Here is a 25430-nt window from a genome sequence, read left to right as displayed (position 1 = left end):
ACTGCCACAGGAGAAACAAAACCCAGAAAGGATTGCGGATAAAAGTAAAAGAAGGGAAAATGGGTCAGACATTTGCAGATAGATGTAATGAAACGATCGCTTTGGGCAATCGCGAAGGAGAGCAGAGCGGCGGCTACTAGTCACCGCATGCGATAATTATTAAATAAGCGCAATTATAGAGCCCCGAGGTGCCAATGGCCCAGAGACCACGACGGGCACGACCTCCCCGGCGAAACAAAAGCAATTGGCGAGCGTCGATTAATTAGGTAGAGCGCCGCTTTGAAGCGCCTCGCGGCATTGAACTTCATACGCATCCACACACATCCACAAATTGGCGTCAGCTAATGGCCAAATATTGATGATTTATCAGTTGATGAAGTGTTCCGCGAAGACGCTAACGCTGGCTTGTCACACACTTGACACTGGATTTTCCCCCACAAACCTTTCACCCATGTGACATATCTGTAACGGGGAGGGTTAAAGAATAAAATAATTCACTTGTTCGAATATTTTGAAATATTTCCAAACCTTTCGGGAACACTGAGACCATACTCAGTCCCAGTAATTATCAATTAGGAAACGCTGATTATTGTAATTTAATTTCCCGGGATAAAACATGAGACTAAGAAACCAGAACTTTTTACTTAAGGGGGTCTTCTCATTCAAAAGCCGTTTTTTGGACCCTTTTTAAAAAAATTCTTCTTAAATTCTTACTTTTTTTATTCAAAAATGTTCAAAGTAACTAAAAAAGTTGTTCTTGCCTCGATACGAGGGTTGTTCAAAGAGTAATGAGTCTTCAAACTTGGTGGTCGAAAAAAAAGGTGTCGTCCTGGCGGCCACGATTAAGGGTCTCCAGAGCGTCCGAAATGAAAAAAAAAAACGGGGTTATAATCAGAATAGATGTCATTTTCGGCTGACGGAACAGATTTTTTTTTTTTTAATTTTTAAAACAAAATGGCGGCCATTCAAAAAAAAAATTCGATTTCGGGCGTTTTTTTTGTAGTTTAGTGTAAAAAAAAAATAGAAAAAAAAATTAAAAAAAAAAAATTTGTTCCGTCAGCCGAAAATGGTGACAATTCTGCGTCGATTCCATTTTGTTTTATGAAAATCGGTTCAGTTGAACTGGAGATATCATGGCCGCCAGTTCGAAAAACGTGGTTTCGAGATAAACGCGTTTAAAGTTTGAAAAAAGCTCATTTTGCTTCACAAAAAAGGCTGTATCTTCTAAAGTATTTCGAATTTCTAAAAATCCTTTTGGGGACATATACACACTATCCCAAGCTATAAATTAATGCAAAAAAAAAATCGAAAAAAAAAGTTACCCAATGAGAAGACCCCCTTAAACTGAAATACCGTCCCAAAGGATTAAGCTCTAAGAAATGTATGAAATTTAGACGATGAAATTACAAGACTTAAAAAATAGCAAAACATACTGTGTTGTACTGTCAAAGTAGGTTAAACATAATCTAAATAAGCCTGTATTCTTTAAATGTAGGTTACATAGTATATATGGTCTAAAAAACAATTTGTTGAAGACTTTGGACTATGTTTTCAAATATAGTCGTTTAAGAGTACCAAAACTAAGCATTCTTCTGGTTAATTCCTCTTATACAGGATTAAATAAATCACCTTGAATACATATTTTTGCCCTTGGTAAATTTATAAATTTTAAAATTTTAAGTTGTAAAACTTACTAAAAACGCCTTTTAAATTAATTAATTTGAACTTTGTTAGTTAGACGACTCTGCAATATGATCTTCATTTATAGTAAAAAATGTATAGTGAAATTTGAAAAATTAATTTCCTAGTAACTTGACTAAGTAACTTTATTGCTGATTGAAGAACGGGATTTTTTCTCCAAAGCAACCCAAAGCCAGTCTCATTAATGGCCTGGCCTGACCTGGGGCACAACTGAGTTACTTGTTGGTTGCATAAGATTCCGTCAACACCTTCGCTTTGGCCAACAACTGGTCAAGCTGCCACACGCAAGCGCAGTGTCCAAAGCCAAACATTATTTTCCTCATTCTTCCTCGACTTATGTTTATGCGTGTGAACTGCCCCAGAGGAGGCACCAGTAGAAAATTGTCATAAATTGGGGCGTCTCTTGTTTTCTTTTTATGTGAAATGTGAAAAGTCATAAATCAACAGCGGAAGGTACTGTGATTATCAATGAGGCGAGAGGAAAAAGAAAACGGGTTCAATAAGGCAGTGTAATTTGCGGGAAAAGATTTTCATTCAGTAAAAATCTCAACAAGCTTTAAGATTGATATTATTAATTATTAAAAGGGGCATTGAAAAAAACTATTTATTTGCAAAATAATTAAATCTTATTGCGATTTATAATGATTCAACAGGTTGACTGCCTTGAATGTTAACTAATAAATATAATAAATTCATTATCGTGTTTGATAAATTCTTTAATTTAAGTTCTTAAAGATTCATAAAGGCTCTTTGCATTATTTTTTATTTTGAAAACATTTTATTTAGCAAATGAATTTCATTTTTCAATCATTAATTTAAAATAGCGCGCCAATATAGCTAACGCTTTGCAACACTAAAATGAGTGGCTGTACTAGATGTCACACTCTCACCCGCAACGTACCTCTGCTTTTCTCGCTCTAATTGTTGGCAAGACCAAAGTTGCCACAAAAATGTATTTGTGAAAACGAGATGACTATATAGACACGGAAGTTGTACAGTTTGAGGGCAACTGGGCGCCAACTCAAAAACCGTTAAGTTCAAACCAAAGAAATCTTCAGGTTCATGCATACATTTCTAAATTTAAGCTTTTATTCATTTATATACATAAACAGACACTCTTGCAATATAAACCTGGTCAATTTTACAGATTTTAATGGAAAGTAAGCTAACTATATTAAGGGACTTGACTTCGAGTGGTCAGCGGACAGTGGCAATAATTTAAGTGTTTAAAATAGGGTTTAAAGTTAATGATTAGTTGTCGCTTGCGTTTCGTACATCTAGATTCTAGATCGAACCTACGGATAGTCCTAAGTCTACGTTTCTCGTGCTAAGAATGAGGAAGCTGAGGAGGGGACGGCGCCCAAAACGCGTCTCAGCTGCAGTCGCCGCGGGGACTGCAGTGGAAAAGTGTTTTAGTGCTCGCCGAATCGACGATCCTTAGCCTAGGTAGCGTATGTACAGGGTTGAGGGCTCATTCGTGGTTGCTCCGGCCAGGGTCACTTCATGTAGTAGCTGCTGGGAGCTCGCCCGGACGTGTAGGTGCTCATCGGTATGCCCTGCGGACCGGGGATGTGGTTGTGGCCCGAGGAGTGCGTCACGGACTGGTTCTGCGAGCCGTACAAGTGGTCCACGCTAGAGTTGCCGATGCCATTCCCCGACGGCTCGTAGTCCACGTCGTAGTAGATGCCAGACTGGTTCTGCAATAAGAATAATGCATATTACAGTAAATGTATGTTATATATGGGTCTTATCCTACCGCTATGCTGCCATTGCTGCGACTCTTGGGGCGTGGCACTTGGAAGTTGCGCCCCAGCAGGTCGGCGCGGTCCTCCTCCTCGCTGGAGCTGGAGTTCTCCAGGGTTCGCATTCCATTCGAGCGCGGGCCCAGGCCAAGCCTTCTAAGTCAAGGAAAAGGCAAGTCAGAAAAACACAAGGTCTGCCATTCTATTACAAACTCCTACCTGGGCAATGGCACTGGTGGCGCCAGCGTGGCACTCGGATGCATCTGCATGGTGCTCTGGAGCGACATCCCGCCCAAGGTGCCCATGCCCATGGCCCCCAGATTGGGGTAAGCGAACATCGCCGAAGAGGGGCGCGTGGGTCCAATGGGCTCGGCCTGCTGGTACACATTATAGCAATTCGAAATTAGTATTTTTGAAACTTGGTTTGGATCTTAGAGCTAGTAATCCGGCCTAGCTGAATACCCACCCCGTAGTGATTTGTCTGCGCCATCACGTCGGCTATTTGTGCCCAGCGCATGCGATCCTCCAGCGTCACCTGATAGCCGGCCTGAGGCAAGCCAGCGGACTTGAGCGGCGCCGTGTTCATGTATCCAAACACCGGCGATCCCATGGCGTTCTTCTGCTCGCGCTGCCAGCGGCGGGACCACATGATCAAGCATACCAGCGTCAGGACAATAATGATGATGGCCGCCACGGAGGCGCCAATGGCCACGCCCAGCACCTCGCCGTCAATTTCGCACTGAGCGCCATAGTGACTGGAGTCGCAGGTGCACACCTGTCCGCCGTCATCGCCATAACTACAGGTGCCGTGGTTATTACAAACGGAATCGGCGCACGCCTGGCACTCTCGTCCCGCCCTCGCCGGCTGGTCCGCCCAGGGATCGCGCAGTCCCGCCTCACAAGCACAGCGGAAGCTGCCCCACGTGTTGCTGCAACTGGCTCCGGGATGGCAGTCGTTTAGCTCCGGCGACTGGCACTCATCCAAGTCCTGAAGCGCCGACACGGCGCCCTCCGGCGAGCTGACGTAGAGAACTGAGTTGCCAATGTTGTTGTTCCGCCGGTGGAGCACGCCCAGGAGATGCTTCTGCACGTCGCTACGCAGGTTGGGTCGCAGGGTCTCTACGCTTTCATCCAACTGTGGGGGAATTATTGTATGTGAGCATTACATCGATCAAAGATTGCATAAATGGGAATTGCTTTACTAGTTTTTACTCCCTAGTTGGACTCACTGACCTTGATTGTCATATTCACATAGACCCCGCTGCCACCCAGATTGGGATCACCCCTGTAGATGTTGTTCACTTTGGCCTCCATAAACTCGTCCGAGTAGGGCGTCATCGACATGGCAGAGTCCAGCTGGAAAAAGAAAATGTGGTTAAGGCATTTGACCTCCGATTTAAGGAAAGGATGCTTGAAAAAGCCTCGAATAATTTGAATGCTAAAAATCGTATTGCTTTACTCTTCTTGTTATTCTAAGGTCCTTGATTGCATTACTCGGGATTCAAGATTAAGACTTTAAAATAAAGAAGAAGGAACTGAGTGCTCCAGTAGATTACTTACCGCTCGAATAGATTCATAGCTTAGCTGGCCAAAGGGTTCGCTGTGCTTGTCCATCAGCTTGGTGTCCCACACTATGCGGTGCTCGTAGATGCGGTCTACGCGCATGCCCAGATGGAACGAGATGACCCGACGACATGGTTCCCGGTGCTTGCGACGGGAGTAGCCTAAAAAGCAAGACAGTAGTTAAAGACTTTCATTTCGATTCCCGGAAAACTCACCTGGCCTGCAGTGGCAGCTGGACACCCCGTTGTCCGTCTTACAGCGTTCGTGCTGCGCCTGATCGCAGGTGGAATCGTCTCCCACAATGCAGGTGTCAATCCGCACTGGCGGCTGCGTCGGTCTCTGTCGGTAGTGGGGCCGGGTGGGGCCTGCATTGGTCGTGGATGATCCTACCGGCTGTCCCGCCGGCTTGCTATGTCCCTGAAGATCCACCACCTCCGTCTCGGGCACCACATAGCCACCGCTGCTCTGGGTAACGGCGTTAGCCGGCACCGAGGGGGAGCTGGAGGAACCAGCTCCGCCAACTCCACTGACGGCACCGCCTGCCGCTGGTGAAGAACCAGCACCTGGCAACTGTGGCAAACGCGTTGCTGGCGTCGTGGCCCCAGCTGGGGGATCTGTGGGGTCACCAAAGAGATTGATGTAAGTGCGCTTGCCGTCGATCGAGACGAAGCCGTCATCACCTGATGCCGACACTATGATGTCGCCCTGCCCTCCGCCCGCTGCATAGGATCCGTATGGCTTGATGTTGATCGTCTGCTGGGAGCCGCTGCCCTTGGGTCCCGGACCCTGGATGGCGGACAGCGTCACGTCGAAGATCTCGCCGTAGCCAGGCGGCAGGTGCTGCCTTGTGGGCTGAACTGCGGGAAGGGGCAGCTTCTGCTGTGGCTGGGGCGGTGGTCGCTGGTTAACGGGGCGAGGCCGACCACCGGGCTTGAACTCGGGGTCATCGAGGACGATCCCAGGACGGGGTTGGTAGGGGGCGGGCGGAGTGGCATTGGGATTGGCATTGACGTTGTTAGGAGGCGCACTTTCAGTGGAACTCGTAGTTGATGGCGGGGTGGTAGTGGTGGTGGTGGATGTGGAGGTTGAGGTGGAGCTAGTACTGGTGGTGGTGGTAGTAGTGGGTTCTTCGGAGGACGTGGGTTTAATGGCTGACGACAAAGTGGAGGACGAAGAGATGCTCAAGGACGAGGTGGCACTCGAGTCCAAGCCGGGCGTTCGGTTAGCCGTCATGAAGATTACCTCCTCGGTGGAGGGATCCAGATCGGGAAGCTCGGAACTATCCATGGGCATTGGCACGTACGTGGAGGACATTCCCATCATGGTGTGCACCACAGAACTGGTCTCTATGATGGTAGTATAGCCCTCATCCAGGGACTGATCCTCTTGCAGCTTCTTCTTCTCACTGCCCGGCTTAGGCTTGTGCTTCTTTTTCGAGGCAATGGTTGGGGACGCGGGCGGACTGCTGGTTGTGGAGGGCGGAGCGGGCGGCGGCTGCAACTCGTCCTCAACCTCTCCACCTCCACCAGTGGCATCGGTGTCCTGGTCCGACACCTCGATGTACTGGGCATTGGCATCTTCGTTGGAGAATTCCGAATCGTAGGTGGTGTCCGTGGGCTGCACTGCCTCCTCTCCAGCTGCTGGCTGCTGCTGTTCCTGATGGTTCTGTCCCTTTTCCGGGTCCCTTTCCAGCTGCTCTGGGTTGGGCTGAGCTGAGGGTTGCACTTGGGGAGCCGGCAGGGGCTTATACTGCGGCAAAGGTCGCCTATTGCCGCCCACACTGGTGGCGATAGGTGGACGCGGCTTGTTGCGATACCAGGGCGGACGGTTGCTCACGAAGCCCGGACGCACGGGAACGATCTGCTCTGGAATGGGCACACCGGTGATGAAGGGACGCTCCGGGCGATCGAAGGGATATGGCGGCGGACGCATGGAGGTGCCTGGCTTCTGGGCCTCGTAGTCGATGGGCAGGTTCTGGGTTTCGGAGATCCTCGGGGGACCCCTGTTATTGATCCTGCTGGCCGACGGACGCCGGACGCCCTGGGTGTTGGCGTGGACATTGACGTTTCCGTTCAGCAGCTTGACGATGCCCGTTATGATGTCCTGGATGTCGGGGTTGCCGTTCTGGCGCGGACTGTTCGCACTATGTGGCGCCTGGGTGGCACTGGCCATCGCTGAGGTGGCAGTACTGCTCGGACTCGGCCGGATCGGGGACCCCGACTCTAGCGGTCGCAGGTCCCCCCGGCCTAAAAAAGACTGCTCCGATGGGCTAGCGCTGCTTGTGCTGCTGCCAGGCGACAGCGTTTTTCCGGCCCTGATCCTCGTGTGTGTCCGTTCGGGCTGCTCCTCCTGGTTGTCGTACGTGCCCGTGGGCTTGATGTTGTAATGAAAGTACCGCCCGGCGGACACGTCCTTCTCTAGCTCCTCCGGAAAGTGAACATCGTTGGGTCCGGCCGCCTTGCGTTCATGCAATATGGGAGACGCCGATCGTTCCACGCGTTCCGCCCGAGTCTCGTTTTCATTCTCGTTGATCTTCCGTGGCGGGGAGTGGCTCTCGGCCAGGCCGTTAACGGAGTCCGCCATGGTGCTCTCGATGCTTAGACGGCCCGGACTCTGGTGACTGCTCGACTTGGGCGAGATCTGCGATATGCTCTGGTGCTGTGCGGCTGCAAGGGGAAGAAGGAGGAAATACGTAAGTATTTTAAAAGTGAAAAAGATCATTAGCAAATTATATCTAAATCGTTTTTACTTCTGTTAGGTATAAATAAGAAAGAGTGACTGATATCTGCTACGTTACAGGCTTTGATCTCCAAGAAAAATTAAAGCAATCGAACACCCTGATAAGGATATGGCTAGAACCAGGGACCGTAAATAATTATTATGAGTTTAAAAAAATTGAAGCCCAAAACAGTCTCCAAAAAAATTGGAAAAAATTGTCATAAGTTAAATTTTCATGGCGAATTCAAAAACAAGATAAACTTTTTTTTTTCAATTTTTGTATAAAAATTACGCAATAACTTTTATTTTCAATTTTTATTATATAAATTGAAAAATAAAAATTATTCGATAACTTTTATTTTAAAAATTGAAAATAAAGATTGAATCTATATATCTTTTGATCCGTAGAAGCCAGAGCCAATATATATGTATATATATGATCTACACATCAATACCTTTCAGATGGTATAGAATATGTATATATATATATATATATATATATATATATATTTATATATATATATATTTATATATATATATATGTTTATCCGTTTATGTGCCTGTGTAGTATTGTCTTATTACACAGCTGCACAGACTAAACATTGTGAGTTGACCAAATTCGTGTCTAATGCTTAAGCTTACCAGAAGCGAATAGTAATAAGAAATAGAGACAAAAAAACAAAATCTATTTTTAGAATTCGTTTTCCGATAAGAAGTGCAACTTGATCAAAATTTTAGTATGCGTTGATCTTTGCTTCACAAGTAAATTGGTTGCCATGGGACGTAAACGTGATGTTATTGTGCGCGATTTTTTCGACTTTAATTTGCAAAAAAATGAATCGAAGTGTAAAATCTGCAACAGCCCTTTTCAGGGCTCATACTTCACAAACTTAAGAAGGCATCTTCTAGACCGGCATGCCGAAGCTTACTCATCTGAGTTAAGCCAGCAGAGCAGTGAGCCTGTGGAAAAGCAAGCTTTTGTTGGAGACGAAACTAATTATTAATTCTATGAGCAGCAATATTCATAGGGAAGATCTTGTCAAAAGCTTAGAGAGTCGAGAGAATAGTCTTATAACGAATGAGGTTATTCTCTCTGCAATTTATTTGGATCCCAGACTTCGGCGGATTATAATTAAAAATCCGATTCAGCAGGCAGCCGCGAGGAATCATTTGTTGGGACTGATGCGAAAAATACTTGCAATAAGTAGACAAGTAAGCTGAATGATCTTTCTCATATTTACTTTATAATTAATTACACTCTTTTTCTCGGTTACTAGGAAAACCCAATCAACGAAGAACGAATAGCAGCTGATACTGAAGCATCTGAAGCATCGTTTTCACAACCGAACGATGGCCCTGAACTAACGTCGCAGAGTACATGCTCATTATTAAATGAATATTTAAAATCATTTGAGGTGAGCTCTGGAAGCGAAGACTCTGAGGACGATGATGAACCCGAACTCAAATTGGCGGCAACAGAAATAAATGCATATTCACCAAAGTCCATAGATCCAAGCGTGAATATCATGAGCTATTGGGAGTCGAAAAAATTTACGTATCCACGCTTGTACCGTCTGGCTCAGGTAGTTCATGCTGTGCCTGCTACGCAGGTATCGGTTGAAAGGGCATTTTCGGCCCTTAAATTACTAATAACTGATCTAAGATGTAACCTTGCCGAAGACTCAGTGCAAAAGTTAATGTTCTTAAAATTAAATAATTAGCCATTTATATATAAAAAATAAATATAATATATATAATTTAATCTCGATTAATAATTTAATGAACTAATCTTTCTCAACCGCCGCAACAATAGTTGGGCAATTTATGAATACTGCCAATACTACACAGGCACATAAACGGATAAACATATATATATATATATATATATATATATATACATATTCTATACCATCTGAAAGGTATTGATGTGTAGATCATATATATACATATATATTGGCTCTGGCTTCTACGGATCAAAAGATATATAGATTCAATCTTTATTTTCAATTTTTAAAATAAAAGTTATCGAATAATTTTTATTTTTCAATTTATATAATAAAAATTGAAAATAAAAGTTATTGCGTAATTTTTATATAAAAATTGAGAAATAACTTTTATTTTGTAATTTTTTGCTTTTTTAATTATAACCGTTACAGTCCCTGGCTAGAACTACTGTCCTGGTGAGGCCAATCAGGAGATGTTAAGGGAAATACCTGTCAATCAGAGTCAGTCCCGGAATACGTTAATACATATTAATCAACGAACCTTTTGAATACTGTTAGAGGAAAACCAACACCCTTTATATCAGCTGACGGAACTGATAAATAACATAATACATATATACTTTATTAGCTCGTAAACCTCTGCAACATAAATCAATAAAATCTAACCGAATGTAAGTTCCACTTGGCATCAAATTTTCCCCCGTATTGAAGCAAAAAGAAAGGGAAAGATTTCGATGGAAAGAGCCCTGAATTCCGAGCATCGGTTTCCCTTGCATCCATCATCGCAATGAAAGAATCTTCACATCGGTGGTTTCACTTTTCACTTGCCCCATGCACCTGCCCCTGCCACTTGCCCTTCCCCTTCCCATTCCCATTCCGATTCCCTTTTCCTCAGCCACTCCGTCATTGTCAACGCGACTCATTTGCATTTGGAGGAGAGAAACAAAGCCCAGCCCAAGTCGGCTCGGATCAGTTTCAATCTCTGTCGCAGCCTTTAGCAGGCATCATTTGTTTTCGATGTCAAGTCTGCGCCGCGGCTTTGTCTTTCGGCCCGGCCTTTCGTATTCTTTTCACTCTCTGTGCACATAATTGTGTGTGCCTGCCTTCGAAATTGTGGGTTTGCTGGGAGCTCGTTGTGTGGATACAGCTGATGTCTTGCACATCTGTCACAATGGTGCAGGCTTATTACTTATTGCCCCGGGCACACCGAGCAGCGCACACTCTGATGGATATGCTAGCCCACAGATGTGTGCAGATATGGATACGCAGATACAAGGCCTCGGCCAGATCTGCACTCGCTCGGCGGCCTAGCAAGAATTTCACAAATTGCTACGTCAAGCGTTGAAAAGATGCCAGGCCGCGGCGTTTGTTGCTGTTGCTGCGGCTGATTTTCATCATTTTCCTCGGATATGGCGAATAAATGAGAAGTGCCAGCCTTTGGCAACTTAAATATAGACTGTGTTCATGTGGAATGCAGATGGCAATTGAATGGGGACAACCAACGCCTGATCCTCCCTCTTTTGAGCAAGGAGATCTCGCGACTTAAGCTTAAATAACCCACTTAGATCGAACGCAGAGTAAAGTAAGAGCTACGGTCCCGAATTTGCTCAAGCCGGCTCTTTGTCTTCATCAAGATCTTCCCCTGTGACGATAGATAGAAGTCGTGAATTTTCAATCATGCAGAACCGATCAAACACACCTCCGACATCTCTCTAGCTGGAACCAGCCACTTTTTGACACCTTCTCGAAGAGATTTATTTGCCTGCCACTTTTCCGTTGAGCTTTCTATGACTTCCACTCCGACTCCGACGATGGGTATTCTTCCATTCTTTCGGCTTGTCAAGTGCATGTCATCTTTTGGGCTTTATGGAGGCAGGCCAGAACCAGTTTAAGGTTGGAGCCACACAGCCATAATTCACACTCGTTCACCCAAACACGTTTAGTTATTGAGCTTAACCCAATTGCCGTGCAGTGCTGGCGCTGGTGCTGGGTCTCGTGGTTTTTGATTAAGTTTGGCACAGATTTTACTTTCACCTGTCGCTAAACTGGCTCAACGCTGATTGAAACACACAATATTTGTTTCACTTTCTACGGCTTAACTCCATTTGTTGCGATTTTGATATAATTAACGCTTCCTTTTGGGCAAGGCAATAGACAAAAGGCGGGGACACAGTTTTCACTTTCCTTGCGTTGAATTAGTTGGTTGGTTTTCCAGTTTTTCCCTCAATTTTTATTGATTCCAGAGCTAGTCAGGGATTGGGATTTTGATTGGATTGGCGGTAAAAGTGAGCCGGCGGCTGTGAAATCGCCAGACATGGACTCGACTGGATGTGTAACGCAATTTGAGACACAAAAATTGAATTGCATTTTGGAGCGGGGCATGCAGCATGCAGCGTGCAGCGCTTTCACGGCCAGTTGCAACGAAAGTAAAATCTTTCAATTGCCGGACCCCCGATCTCCGATCTCCGATCTCCTAACGCCCGATCCGGGTCCAAAAGAGCTGGGTTGAATGCACCCGATATGACAACAACATGGAGACATCGTCATTAGTTCCAGTGCTTGCCTACACTAATTTAAACGCTACTTCGGCGAGGACACACGACTTGTGCCCGCCCGTCTCCCAGCGATTTTCTCGGCCTCGGCCCAACCCACACAGGCGGCAGTTCCTATTCACCATCCATCCCAGCTCCGACTCGAGCTCCATTCAAATTGGCTTTTTCAGCGCCTCCAAATTGCCGACAGAAAATCACTTTCTATTTCGCTGCACTTTTCGACTGTTTCACAACATGGCCAAAGGCTGAAACCGACATTAAATCCTCCTGCTGCCGCTCGCCTTTAATGTGGGCAAAGCTGGCGCAGATAATTGCTTATGAAATACGACAATTTTCTGTTTCGATTTCAATATTTAGCACGCGTACCGAGACACTGCGCATACGACATGTCTGCCCGGCTGAAGAAGGCCCGATTATGCAATAATAATAACATTTTATGGTTTGCTGCAAAGGCAAAGGCGACAATTCGTCGTGTTTTCACCGCCACCAATTTATGTAATTGTTTTTAATAGTCAAGTTATGTAGTCAGGCGAATTTTTAAGGCATTTTTACTGAAGTTATCACTCCTGAACCCTCACAACAGACAGCTGAAAAAGATTATTGTCTCTTTCAAAACAAAACCTATAAATCAAGGATTACAAATGATAGCTAAAGAAATCCCAATGAATGGGAGATTCATTCACATTTCTTTACAAAGTTTTCCCTTGTCTTGGATGTAAGCCTTCAAAGATATCTGAGACAAAAAATCTTAACTAATCCCCAACAAATATTTCTCTCACCTCTCTCTTTTTTATGTGTATTTCTGTTTCTGGCCCAAGCTTCTTTCATCTTTCTTCGATCGGCCATAAACATAAACATGGCCATAGCTTGGGCCGCCCGATTGTGAATTCCGCAGGCCCTTCGGCAAAGATTTCTATTAAATCTCGCATCTCAAATAGCCATCGCAGCGACCACGCCTCGAACGGAAAGGCCAAGAACGTCGTTTGGTCTTTTCGGGGCGTTGTCTAGTGATGTCCAAAAGCTGGGCTCTTAAAATTTTGATTTAATGCTAATTGATTCTTTGAGCATCCAGCTTTCATTGTGGGCGTTGGAGCCCAAGGCTGATACTCTGGAATTGCCAAGGAAAGTCTTGTTCTTGATTCCTAGGCAGCCTTATTTGAGGAGCTGCAAAGTCATTCCCCCGCCTTTTCATTAGCGAAACAAATAAAGTATCTTTGGTCTAGGCTCAAGCACTTGTGCAATCTAACCGCAAGCTCAGAGCTGGTGTTCTTCCGTCAGGCTTTCTGTTCTCCCCTTTGCTGGACACTTCACTATGGAAACTATCTAGCTTCAAATCAACATAAATTGTAAGCAAAGATAAATTTTGCCAGGAACTAAAGCCCTAAAGATCTTTTTATTCTAAGCCGAATGCCTCTGCTATTTTATTATTACTATTATAAATTGTTGTACTATAATTTTAATTAATTTTCGTTATTTAAGGTACTGAAAATGCCGCATTTCGGCTATTCTTTCCACAGTGCACTCGGCGTCCGGAATTAACAAAGTGACGACGAGAGCACCAGCATAGCAGCCTCAGACAAGGCGAACTGCACTCTAGTTCCACTTGGCCCGAAGTTGTGTCTGGTGAAATTGAGTATTTCGTTGGAAAACTGATTTTCCTTTTGCCATATTTTGTTGCTTTCTTGGTTTTCCAGGTACCGTGACCATAGCTGAGGCTTGGCCCTTGGCACTGTACGAGTGTCTTGCCTTTGGCAGCGCGTGCCTGGCAATTAGATATGTTTACTGCATACCGATACGAATATACTATATTATACCTGAGTTGCACTTGAACATTTTCTTGGTATTATGGTAAGATAAATTATAAAAATATATATAATAATATAGCTCATAAAAAGGCTATACCTATAAGGTTAGATGATACACTTTTGGACATACACAAACTTACAACTCTCCTACATTTTATATCAATGATACCTATATATATATATATATATATATATATATATATATATATATGTATATATTTATAAGACTGATATTTCCTAGCCATTTTATTTTAGTGTTTGATTTCATCCTTCGTCTCAGCCACTCGGGCATGGGTCCGAAGCGAATGACCTTAATCAAGGTCTGGCTCTGATCTAACCGCCTTGAAGTCGAACCAAAGTCGAAAGCGGAATCCCGAGCTGGTTGCAGTCCAACAGTGTGGCTGCTTTGACCAGGCTTCCGGAGATGCTGCTGCGAATTCTGCAACTTCTGCAGTTGGTTACGGTTGGCTGCCCGCTGTGGGGCAGGTGGGGCAGGTCTAGGCCAAGACACAAGCCGAAAACCAATGCAGAGAACACTTATAGCTCGAGAAAATTTATAACCTGGACGCGGTCTGCTGGCCTTAATCGTTGCCGGGTAAAGAAACTGGAAGGAATCCTCCCATAGCCATGCGACTGCCGCAGTTCCATCCACAAGTTAATAGCCGGCACTTATGAAATCTAATTGTCTCACATGCTTAATTAAGCCGCAGGTGGGAGCGAACAAGAATATCACATTCCGGGCTGGCCAGGCCAGAACAAAGGCCGGAATAATGGCCAGCCCAGAACAAGGCTAAGCCCTGTAACTAGCTGCAATTTACTGGGCGATAAGCGATCTGCACGATCTCCTGGGGATTCTGCAGATAGTTAACGTTCCTGCCGTTGCATGTCGGCGGAATAGCAAGGCAGTCGGCAACCTGACTTGGGTCAGTAACCCTCGGCTCTAATTGAATAATTAAAAGCAGCTCGTGGAGCAGCACCAGAATGGGAACAGGTGACGCCCCCTGCAGGCAAATCCGTCAGATAAACGCGCTGGCCAACATTCGCGGTGAGAACCGAGCTTGGAATCTAGCTATCGATTGGCAGGCAGATGAATGCTCCTCTCCCTCTGTCCCGGCAGCAAAACTAGGTCATTGTACCCACAGTAGCCGGCTTATGTATAGCCGCCAAACGGAAACAAGTTGCCAGTATGGCCAATATGGTCTTAATGGTCTGTGACAAGTTCACGATTGCCCGCGTCTGTGTCTGTGTGTCCACAGCAAGTGGCCAAGTGGCCAAGAGAACCGGCTCAGAGAGCACACACTCGCAGCGAGAGTCCCACTTCGCATACAAGACCGTCGTCAGTCAGTCAGCCAGCTTTTTATTGGGCTATTTCCAACTATTTCCAACTGCGTGCCAAATAGAAATGGGTAACGTGCCTCGGTATGGGTGAATCTGAGTATCGCTGAGTGGCTGTGCGTGTGAGCGTGGGTATTATTGTGTCACTCCGGAGTCTAAGTCTGCGTTGTTTGGACAGCAGCTAACTGCACCCATTTAACGGCTCTTTGTGGCCAGGTTCTTTTTGTCACTTTTTGATATTTCTTTCTTTTTTACCACGAACTTTCAAGGTATGGTTGGTTTTCTTTTCGAAGAGATTTGACTTAAGTTTTCTTTGGTATGCAGGGCCATATCTTTGATAAAACATATTAGTTACTGTTTCCAGCGAGAATGGGCAAGTTTGTTGCCTAAGTCTTTTGTTTTTCTTTTAATTAATAACCAAAGAGCAATTTAACCTATTTTCAATAGATTTATGTGTTTCCAAACAAGGGAATCAATAAAAATATACTCATTTAAAGATCTCACAACTGTTCGTTTAATATTTTCACAAGATCATAATAGACCAACAATTTCGCTAGTTTGTTGCCTAAGTCTTTCATTTTCGTTTACAAAAATTTTACAAATTCTAAGCTACTAAAAACAACAAAGATATGCAGTTGTTACATGGGAAAAACTTGTAATTCGCACGAAAGAAAGCCTTAGATTCACCTATGCCAAAAATAAAAAAGATATTCCCAAAAGAATTCGCGATTAAAACTGCTGAGGAATGCCTCCACAGCCAACCGGTTTCACTCGCTCTCCCATAGTAAATTTGGAAAGAGCGTTCAAGGAGTATTTTCATTGATTGCTATTGATTGTCAACGGCGACACATGAAAGGGTCTTCGTCTCCATGCCGCACTCCATCCGGTGCTCACTGCCATTTAATCTGGGGCCACAGCGCCTCAGGACAACCATTAAAGAACAACGAACAAGGGCCAGAAAAGGAAAGATAAAACTAAGAAGAAGAAAAACGAGGAGACGAAGTGGGTAAATTGTGGGTTCAGTTTACCTGCCGATGGGTGTGTGTCTGTTGCTAAGTTTATGCGATGAACGTTACAAAGTTACAATTGAACATTTAAAACTTTTAACTTTTAAAAATGATAAAATTACATTTCTTGTGTTATTTTGAAAATTATTCTTAAATCAAGACGATTAGACCTCAAATAATCTCGATAAATAGGAACCTCTTTGCGGCGCTAACTTAAGTTAATAAATACTAGAATTGATAGTTTTATCAGCATTTCATGAATCGTTGGCCTGCATAAACCAAGTGTCTGGCTGGGAGTCCGGCTCCGTGTGTGCACGCCTGGCAACTTTCGATGTGCCGAATTTCATCGTACAGTTTTGGGCATCCCAATCCGAGAGACGCTCCTCTTCTCACGGGAAAGGGAAAGTACGCAGTTATTGATACGGCTTCGGCTTTATGTTTTGATTGGGAATCGCATCCCAGCCCAAGCCCAAGCCCAAGCCCGAGACCCAGATCAAGCTCAGGCAGTGCTCGGGTCTAATTGAAAGCGCCGTTCGGGGTGGAGAAGCGTTTAAGTTAATTGAATGTGAGAGATCGGCATGTGCGCTGATTGTGAGCTTCAATTGCTCGAAACTTTCTGGTAAGTAAGGGAAAGGGAGCTAGATTGGTTTCCCCTTGGAAATGTTAACAAGCTGGTCGAAAAGAATGTAAAGCAGGGGTGCCCGCTCAGTGTGAAAGATCACGAAGCTTGCCCAAGCTAAAAGTTATATTTATTTGCTTAAATTATAGCAATGATTCTAAAAAAAAATAGGAATCCGTAAATATTATTATACAAAATAAGTGTCAGAATTATAAAATTAAACAAATTTGGCATTCCCAGCCCCATCTCACCTGTTCCAAAGTCCCCATTCTTAACTTAACATTCCCAGTCTTTGAGCCTTTGGCCCACCGGGGAGACTGCTTTTCCACGGATCCCAGCCGAGATCTTCGCTGAGGAGAACCAAAAACCTGCCGAACGAACCTGCCTCTTGACCCAATAAAAAGTCAAGCGATAAATTTCTGCGGCGGCTTCTTTCTTCTCCCTCTTTCGCATGGCGCACCGACTTCTTGATTATTTATATTTATATTTTCCCTCTCTCCGTCACTTCACTGGCAAGTGGGCCATGTAACCGAAATGTGCCAAAAAAAAAAAAAAAAAAGAAACGAAAGAATGCAGGGGGGGAAATTGGCCGTGGAACGAGCTAATCTGAAAATGTAATCAGCTTAGCAGTTGCGCCCGAAAGAGGGGAAGCTCTGGAGGGAGGGAGTGAAGAATACAGCTGGTTGTGGCAGTAAGTCAGCGGGCTATAGTGTCGCCATCGATCCCGAGCCCTGCCATCGATCGTTCCGGTAGCAAGAAGCGCTGACTCAGTCGATGGGAAGACAAGTAAAAGCCCAACTCACGACGCTTTCTTTGACACTTTTCCAATGGAAAAGAGAGTTCAATTCGCTATGTGTATCGAGCGCCCCGAAAAGCCGTTATCCGGGCGTAACTGTTAACTCTGGCAACTGCTGCTGCTTCTTTCTGTTTCAGATTCTGTTTTCTTTTAATTAAACCAGCTGTTAAAAAAAATTTTCACTTCGCCCCACTCTATGTAAATTCTCCCGCCCGAGCGTGTGCATTTCCCCCAGCCACTGCGGCTTATTAGCTGCATGAAAGGTTTTGGCCGAGTCGCGGGCCCCAAATGGCCCAGTAAACAGTGCAGTTAGCTTTAATTGATTGCCTCAGTTGGCCGGATTCGTGCAATTAAGCGGTTACAATGGCTGCCTGCTGTTGGAAAACCTTTCGATGGAATGCATAAGTAAATGAGAGCGGAGCCATGGAGCCATGCCACTCTTAATCGCGGGAGTTTGCCGGAATGCTGTGCATGGGAAGTTGCTACCCACCCAATGGGCAATAACAAGCCACAAATCTCCCTCTAAGTATAATGAAGAGAAGCCATAACTGCAAGCACTAGCATCAAAGCGTTGGTAAGCATGTTGAATGCATAGCACGTAAACTTGATTGACGAAGACTAGCCTGCAATCCAAGCCAATTTCAGGCTCAAGGCGGCTGCATGTCTTAAACAAGAACTATGTTAATTAAAATATTCCTTTTTTAACTTTCTTTATAAATAATAAATATACAAAATAAACTCTGTCAGCAGAAGAGAGGCTAAAACTCTTACCTTCACCCACCCCTCCATACTAAATATGTAGATCCAAGGTCTATACTTACTAACTTACACTAAGAGTATAGCTTTATCAACAAACTGTAATAAGCTTTTCTAAAATTTAACTCGATCGGACTTCATCTTTTCAAGATATTAAAATAATCTGATATTAAAGGATGAGGATTATAAGACTTTTCGTAATTTATGCACTTGACAATATAAATCTATAAACATATTCTAATTAATGTCATTAAGTGAAACCCATTAAGAAACCTATAATAATAGTGCCGCAAGAACTTAAATTCCTTCCAGAATTAAATAATGCTTCTTACATGGCATCACATTATTAATTAGATGTGAATTACAATGCAATCTGTCTCCATTTTTGTCCAGTCACACCAACTGACTAATTACGTAGTAATTAAAATAAATCATACTATTACTGCAAAAGCTGGTTAGGAATCCATGATGTTTCCATTACGCTCCTCCATTCTGATTACTTTTTACGTGGCCAATTCAAGACTGCTCACAGTGCATTAATGACGACTTCATTTCCACATCTTATATAAGCCCAGTCCGGCGTCACTTAACGATTATAAACCACGCACGCCCAGGCCATAATGAGCTTTAATCAACTTCGATTCACGCGCGTCACGCACCAAGCAATGCGAAAAACCCAAGACCCAGCCCTGTCTTGGCCGGAGTCAATGAATCCGGCATGAATAATCGCAGTTGTGCAACACAGGTAACCCCTCCTCCATGGCTGGGGCCAATGAATCATCCGCCGAAGAGATGCGATCAGCGATCAGCGCTAGACAACCCAGATTCAAATGCAGATGCGACCTAGATTTGGGGACCATTTGAAATATGTCACCCACCGAGAGAGAGATATGTGACTCTGTTTTTAGTGGGTCAAGCCCGTATTTCAGTAGCAAAAAATTCAAAAAAAGGAAAATTAACAAACTTCTTGAAGGCGATTGTGCGGGTGCCCAGACACACAGAGTACAGTTGAGTACAGTACGGAACAGTACAGTTAGCACACTTCATTACGTTTGGCACAGTTTGAAGGCAGAGGCACTCGGTTGCCCAAGAGCTGTGCATTCTTAGTAACGCCTAATAAATTATGCAGCCGGCGCAAGCTTTCTAAAATGGAGAAGAATAAACACGTACGAGTACGAGTGAAAAATACCTCGAGCATCTTCATCAACTGTTGGCGTGTCGGGTAGAATTTCTTGATTTTGTTGTATTTTATGTTTTTGTAAGCCGACAGACATTCCTCGGCCACGTAACAAATTTAATATTGAAATGGCGCTCACGTTAGGAAAAAGTGGGTTTTGCACTATCTCCGTTGGTAAATGCTTCGCTAAGCAGAAACTTTGGGTAAAACCCCATGAGTATTGCCCTAAAACTCTCTTCAGAACAACTGAGGTTTTCGCTTCGATTAGCCACAAGTGAGAAGAGAAAAAAAGCCTAAGCTTGGCTTAACAAGATTCTGTCTGCGAGCACAAAATAAATTATAAAATCAAAACATTAATGGAAAAGCATAGCCTTCTAGTAGTTTAAAGTATTATATATTTCAACAATTCTAATAGTTATTCAATTAAATTTAAATAAAAACAATTATTTAAAATAAAGATCACAAAAATACATTTTTTTAAATTTCAAAAATGTTCCTTAAGCTTTGCTTGCTAAGGGAAATGCTCCTTCAGATCGTCTCATTATCGTGCCATGCAAATCCTATATCAATTGGGAAATCTCCCCCAAGATTTGTTAAAGATCATGGCCTTGCTATCTTAACTTTCATCCTCCAGCTTTTGGTTTGACGGCGTGAAAGTTGGCTTAGGCCTCACAACTAAGGTTCAATTTATTAACTGAATGCATGTGAAATTCTTTTGTTGGGCATGTCACTGTCGGCACTGCCGGTTTCTAGCCAAGACTTACCTGTTAGCTGAACAAGGAGCAGCAGAAGCGCCAGCGGCAACATCGACACGGCAACGGCCATCAAGTGTCGATGGTCTCTTGGCATTCTTCGTCTATTGTTGGAAATGGCCGGCGACGACAGGAAGGTGGCACTTGGCCTTTCTTCTCCTCCTCCTCCTCCTCCGCCGCCGTCTCCAGCTCGGCCCCTACTCGATAGTTTATGGTGTGTTAAGTTCTGTGGCTTTCGTCGCATGTTTGCATAAACACTGGGTTCCGCGGAGGCCACACTGGCTTGCCTCTGTGAGCGTTATTGTCAGGGCTTTCCACTATTTATTTTCACTATTTTGTTGTTTTTATTGATGAACCGCACTTGGGCGAGGCATGTTTGGCCTTTGAGCGCCTAGATTTATGCTGAAAAGATGAAGAAAGGTGGTCAGGAATTGTGCCAGCGGCTGTCTGTCATAAATCCTGAAGTTTGTGCCCTGAGTCTTTTGTCTTTGGCAAGTTTGTTGTGCAAAATGCTATCGCTATGGACATTACGTTAGTCGGCCATAGGCCAGAGCCCCATTAACCCGCAGTACACTGCATTAGCATTTACATAACCGGCAGCAGGTAAGTATCAGTAAACCCAGGTATCTAAACGGCTCGGAAAGAAAACACTTTCGGAAACCCTTTGGGCCCTATTGGGTCTGTTGTTAGTTCCCCAAGTTGCGTAAAGTCCATTCAAGCGACTAACTGAACTCTGCTGATTGAAATGCTAATTTTGATTGATGTCCCATACGCTCAGCGAAAGTCGCAGCACAATTTGAGGTGTCAGAAAGCAAAAGTGAAATTTCAAGGCAAAAACAAGCGCTTATCATCTGGAGCAGATCGATCGGAGATCGCTAATCCATCGGAGCTGCTCGGGATTACACAGAAAAAATGGTAGAACGAAAAAATCAAGAATATTTTTCTTGATTTTTTCGATGTGGTGGATTAAAATTTTTAAGTACGATTCGGGGTTAGACAGTCGAGTTAATCCCGTTTCGGGATTAAATGACAAATTAAGCCTAAAAATTCTTGAATCAATCCCGTTTCGGGATTAAAATTACCAATTAAGCCTAAAAATTCTTGAATCAATCGCGTTTCGGGATTAAAATGACAAAATGAGCGTAAGAATTCTTGAATTAATCTCATTTTGGCTTTTGATTTGACTCAGTGGCCCAGTTGGTAAGCGGACGGTCTGTGATTTCTGAGACATGGGTTCGAATCCCGACCGAGAACTAGGAAAAGTAAGTTTAAGTGGCTTTTAATAAGATTTATACATTAATATAATTCATTTAATAACCATTTGTAGCTTTATAATTACAGATTTAAATAAAAACTTCTTTCACTTCTCACTAAGAACTTTAGAGGGATTAAATCAAGGATTTTTGGGATTAAAATAATTAAGAATTTCGGGGACAAAGCCGAGAAAAAAAAATTTTTTTTTTTTAATTAAATTTAAATTTAAATTTTTAAATTAAAATTTAAGAATGTTTGAGATTAAATTAAGAAAAATTGGTATTGAAATTTTTAAGGTTAGCGGGATTGAATCAAGAATTTTCGAGATTGAAAAAATTAAGTATGTTCGTTCTTATATTAAGAAAATCCGACCTTAGCTCGAAATCATACCCACTTGGGATTGATTTTGGCGACTTTATCCCGGATTTTTTTTTCTGTGTACCCAATGCCCGAGTGCCCTTCGTGCTAATCAGAAGCCCAAACAGGTCGGCGATCCGGACTGTAAGTCAGCGGCAACTGAAGCAATTGCCAGGCATTAGATGGAAAGTGAAAGCATCCAGAGCAGCCGCGGTGGCAAATGGAAAGGAAAGGCAAAGGTTGCCACCGCAGCTTGAGTGTGTGTGTGTGTGTGATCTCAGAGCCGGATCGGACTGCAGTTGAGTCATGATGTCCAGGGCTGATTTTGGTAGCTCACTGGCCTCAGTCAACTCAGACCCGGGAGGAACCTTGAAATCTCCGCTGCACGCTTGAAGAATCCCAGTGAAATAGAAAGTTGAACGTGAGCCACAGGCCCAGTCTTCTTCGTGGGCGAGTTGTCTTTCTGCTGCTTTCTGGGCTGTCATTAAATGACTCCATTTTTCAGCGACTTGCTGGTGTTGTTTCTTTCCAATGAGCGACTCGCCCACGCTGCCGCTTGTTTACATTTTCGTTCAAATAGTTTTGGCTTTATTATCGGACGGACGTGCTTTCTTTCCAACGCCAGCTCGGCGGAAGTTGCAGCAGGTAATTAGTTGTTATTTCTCTTCGTCTTCTTTGGTTAAATGACTCATGTGATTTTTATAAGCCATTTTTTCGGAGCTCCCTCTGTTGCGTAACCATTCTCTTGGCCGGCAAAAGCGTCTGAAGAGGAAGAGAGGAGGTCAACAAAGGTGAGGATACAGGGGAGCTGTGATATATTGACCGAGAGAAGGAAACGATACATAAGAGACCCAAAATTGCATAAGCCACGATCTTAACGACTGTCAGTATTTCAAGTTGCTTGTTCATACGACTAAAGTGAAAAGGCTGAGAAACATCCTTATGTTAAGTACCTATAATCTTCGAAATTTCCTCTTAAAATAAACAAAATGAGCTTCTTCTGATGTCTGGTTTTTCCTTTTCAGACTCGCCTCAAAGCGCTTTCCATAATCAGGCATCTTTTGATTGATGTTTTTGCGTGCTTCTCAGCTGCACGTTATTTTCAATTAGATTTTGCACATAAATAACGCCAATAATGAAAAATTTCACCAGTTAGGGGGAAATCAACAAAACAGAAAAAAAAATAATATATATATAAAACGACGAGGCAAAACCAAATTGAAGATCGCGCCAACCCAAAGCCAGCTCGGACCTCGAGTGGAAATGCGGTTTTGCGGCTCGGAGGAATGTAAAACTCTAAATTATCGAAAAGCTAAAATCCAGCGACAGGCCCAGGCAGCTGTTGCCTGGAAAATTGGCACAAGTGCGCTCGAAATGGCACAACTAACAGTATCCAGTGCTGGAACGGGACACGGGAGACGGGACATGGACTGGGACCTGCTCTTGGTCTTCGCTCAGAGCCATTTAGCGGATCGAATTGCAGTCTGCGGACATGTGTAGGCCGCCGGACGGGTTGAGCATCCGGCCTGGTCCCCGCTCTCTTAGATCTTAATTAATTCCCATCACCATCATCCTCCTGGGCCCGAGTGGCTTTTTAATTGGGAGTGAAACGGCGGACAAATTATGAATTTGCAACAGATTTCACAGCAACCGTAAACAAAAGCCGCGGACACGGAGACAGACACAGACGCGGACAAAACTAACAAACTTCCAGGCACCGAGGCACAAAGGTAGCGCGAAAAAAAGAAAGTTTTTGATGTTTTTGTTGCTGCTGCTGCTGCTGCTGCCGCGGGGCTCGTATATATTTTTTTGCTTTTCTACACACACATCGCACACACCGCACAAATATCATTTATTCGTTATACGTTTACATATTCGCCGTTTGCTTCATTTCGAGAAAGAGACTCTTTTCCATCACTCGCACTCACACTCTCACGCAGGCAGCGCTGGCTTTGGGCCCGGCTTAGTTATTCACTTTTCATAGACGCGAACGCACAGCAACTGGCCCGGCAGTGGCTTCTTCAATCTGCAATCTTCAAGCTCCGCTCTTCCCGCTGTCCCGTCCGGAATCCACAGATCCGCGCTCACCTACCAGAAAACCGTCAACAGGTGCGCCACGATCGAACGCTCGACTCAGACTGACTGAGCTGGGCCCGAAGACTCGGCAGCGAGCCGAAGAAACGAGAAACCGGAGCTGCAATCTTGGCTTGGCCGCTCTTCGGGTATGGTGGATTCGCCAGCCAGCGTTAATACCCAGTGCTTGGGGAGAGTCGGGTTCAGCAAGAGGCTTTTCTACCCCTTAAGAACTTATGTATATGTATATTTGTGATAACCATTGAAGGCTCAGAGTGATTAAGTCTCCATTACATTCATAATACAAACATGATTTAAATATAAATATTTTAATGTGAACTGCAAAACCTAGAAATTATTATTTTTCAAATATTTTACATATTCAAAGGACTTTAACAATGTTAAATATGATTAGAAATTGTAAATTATACTGACCAGCCAAGCTGTAAAACCATATCGACGCTCTTACCTTAACGTGTAATATCTTTTCTATAATGCTTTAACATAACATGTTACATTTTTAACTTTTATACCCTTGCAAAGGTTAATAAAATTTTAATTTGGTTTCCAACGCTGTAAAGAAGTCATTTGGGACACCATAAATCATAGTATTCTTGATCAGTACCCTAGCCTTGAACTCTATAAAACTCTATTTCCATATATTAAAAAAACTTTTTTTTTAATTTTTTTAGTATTTCCGAATTGAAATTAATGTTTTTATGGCTTAGTAAAAGTTTTGATTTGCCTAAAAAATATCATATTCAAATTTTGAGGAGAAGTCTCTATAATCCATACATTTTGCCACCTTGAAGGTTTGAAGGTACATACATATGCGCAATTTAAGAATAACACTTTCGTAATATCACGCTGATTTTTGTATGTCTTAAATTGAAAGAAAACTAATTATCGTATTTTAGTAGATTTATTTATTTTACTTATTTCCCCGTAACTTCTTATTTCAATGTAATCAGGCCAAGAAACTTTTAAAATATACATAAGCTAGCAATACCAAAGCCAAAATGGAACAGTAATCTAAAATTTGAGCCCAAGGTTATGAATTTCTTACAATTTAATTAGCTGCACGGAAGATAATTGTTTTTAATATAATATGTATGACATCTGATTTAAAGTCAACACTGAAAAGCTTTCCGAATTTGGCCTAGTTATAATCGATTTCAAATTCGATCCCCTTGATGTGTTCGATCGCAAATTAAGATCCTTAATGGATCAACACCATTATAATCAGAAGGAATTGGTGAGTACCTTAATCTTAAATGAAAACAAGAAAGGAAGTTAACTTCGGTATAATGAGAATGTATTGAAGGAAAACTCCTCTGCAAATGCATTTCCAATGGCAAAAGCAACGAAACAACGAAGGAGAAACGAACAGAGCCCGATCGCGTATGCTTATCATGCCACAAAACCATGCCCCATGACCAGTGAAATTGAGTTTGCCTCTGCGTTTTCACACTTTTCACGAATCGACGTCTCGGCGTCTT

General features: G+C 43.5%; 1 protein-coding gene across 5 annotated transcripts; it reads right to left on the bottom strand.

Moving 5' to 3' along the window:
• Nucleotides 1-2855: 2855 nt before the first annotated feature.
• pwn (pawn) lies at nucleotides 2856-23989 on the bottom strand. Of its 5 annotated transcripts, XM_017176494.2 has the most exons (10): nucleotides 23951-23989; nucleotides 20260-20649; nucleotides 5687-7672; nucleotides 5222-5620; nucleotides 5004-5167; nucleotides 4677-4799; nucleotides 3910-4578; nucleotides 3663-3820; nucleotides 3458-3599; nucleotides 2856-3398 (listed from the first exon to the last, which is right to left on the bottom strand). In XM_017176494.2, the coding sequence occupies exons 2-10, from the start codon at nucleotides 20489-20491 to the stop codon at nucleotides 3198-3200; spliced, it is 4074 nt and encodes a 1357-aa protein (XP_017031983.1). In that variant the 5' UTR covers nucleotides 20492-20649; nucleotides 23951-23989; the 3' UTR covers nucleotides 2856-3197. The 5 variants fall into 5 exon arrangements, with proteins under 5 accessions (XP_017031983.1, XP_017031975.1, XP_017031980.1 ...); XM_017176486.2 differs by having other exon boundaries at nucleotides 5222-7672; XM_017176491.2 differs by having other exon boundaries at nucleotides 3663-3817; nucleotides 5222-7672.
• Between the last annotated feature and the right edge of the window lie 1441 nt (nucleotides 23990-25430).

This window comes from Drosophila kikkawai, chromosome 2L (genome assembly GCF_030179895.1).
Source record: "Drosophila kikkawai strain 14028-0561.14 chromosome 2L, DkikHiC1v2, whole genome shotgun sequence".
In the NCBI taxonomy this organism is placed as follows: Eukaryota; Metazoa; Arthropoda; class Insecta; order Diptera; family Drosophilidae; genus Drosophila; species Drosophila kikkawai.
The sequence above is the reverse complement of the archived record's forward strand: the minus strand, read 5'-3'. Positions and strand labels throughout refer to the sequence as shown.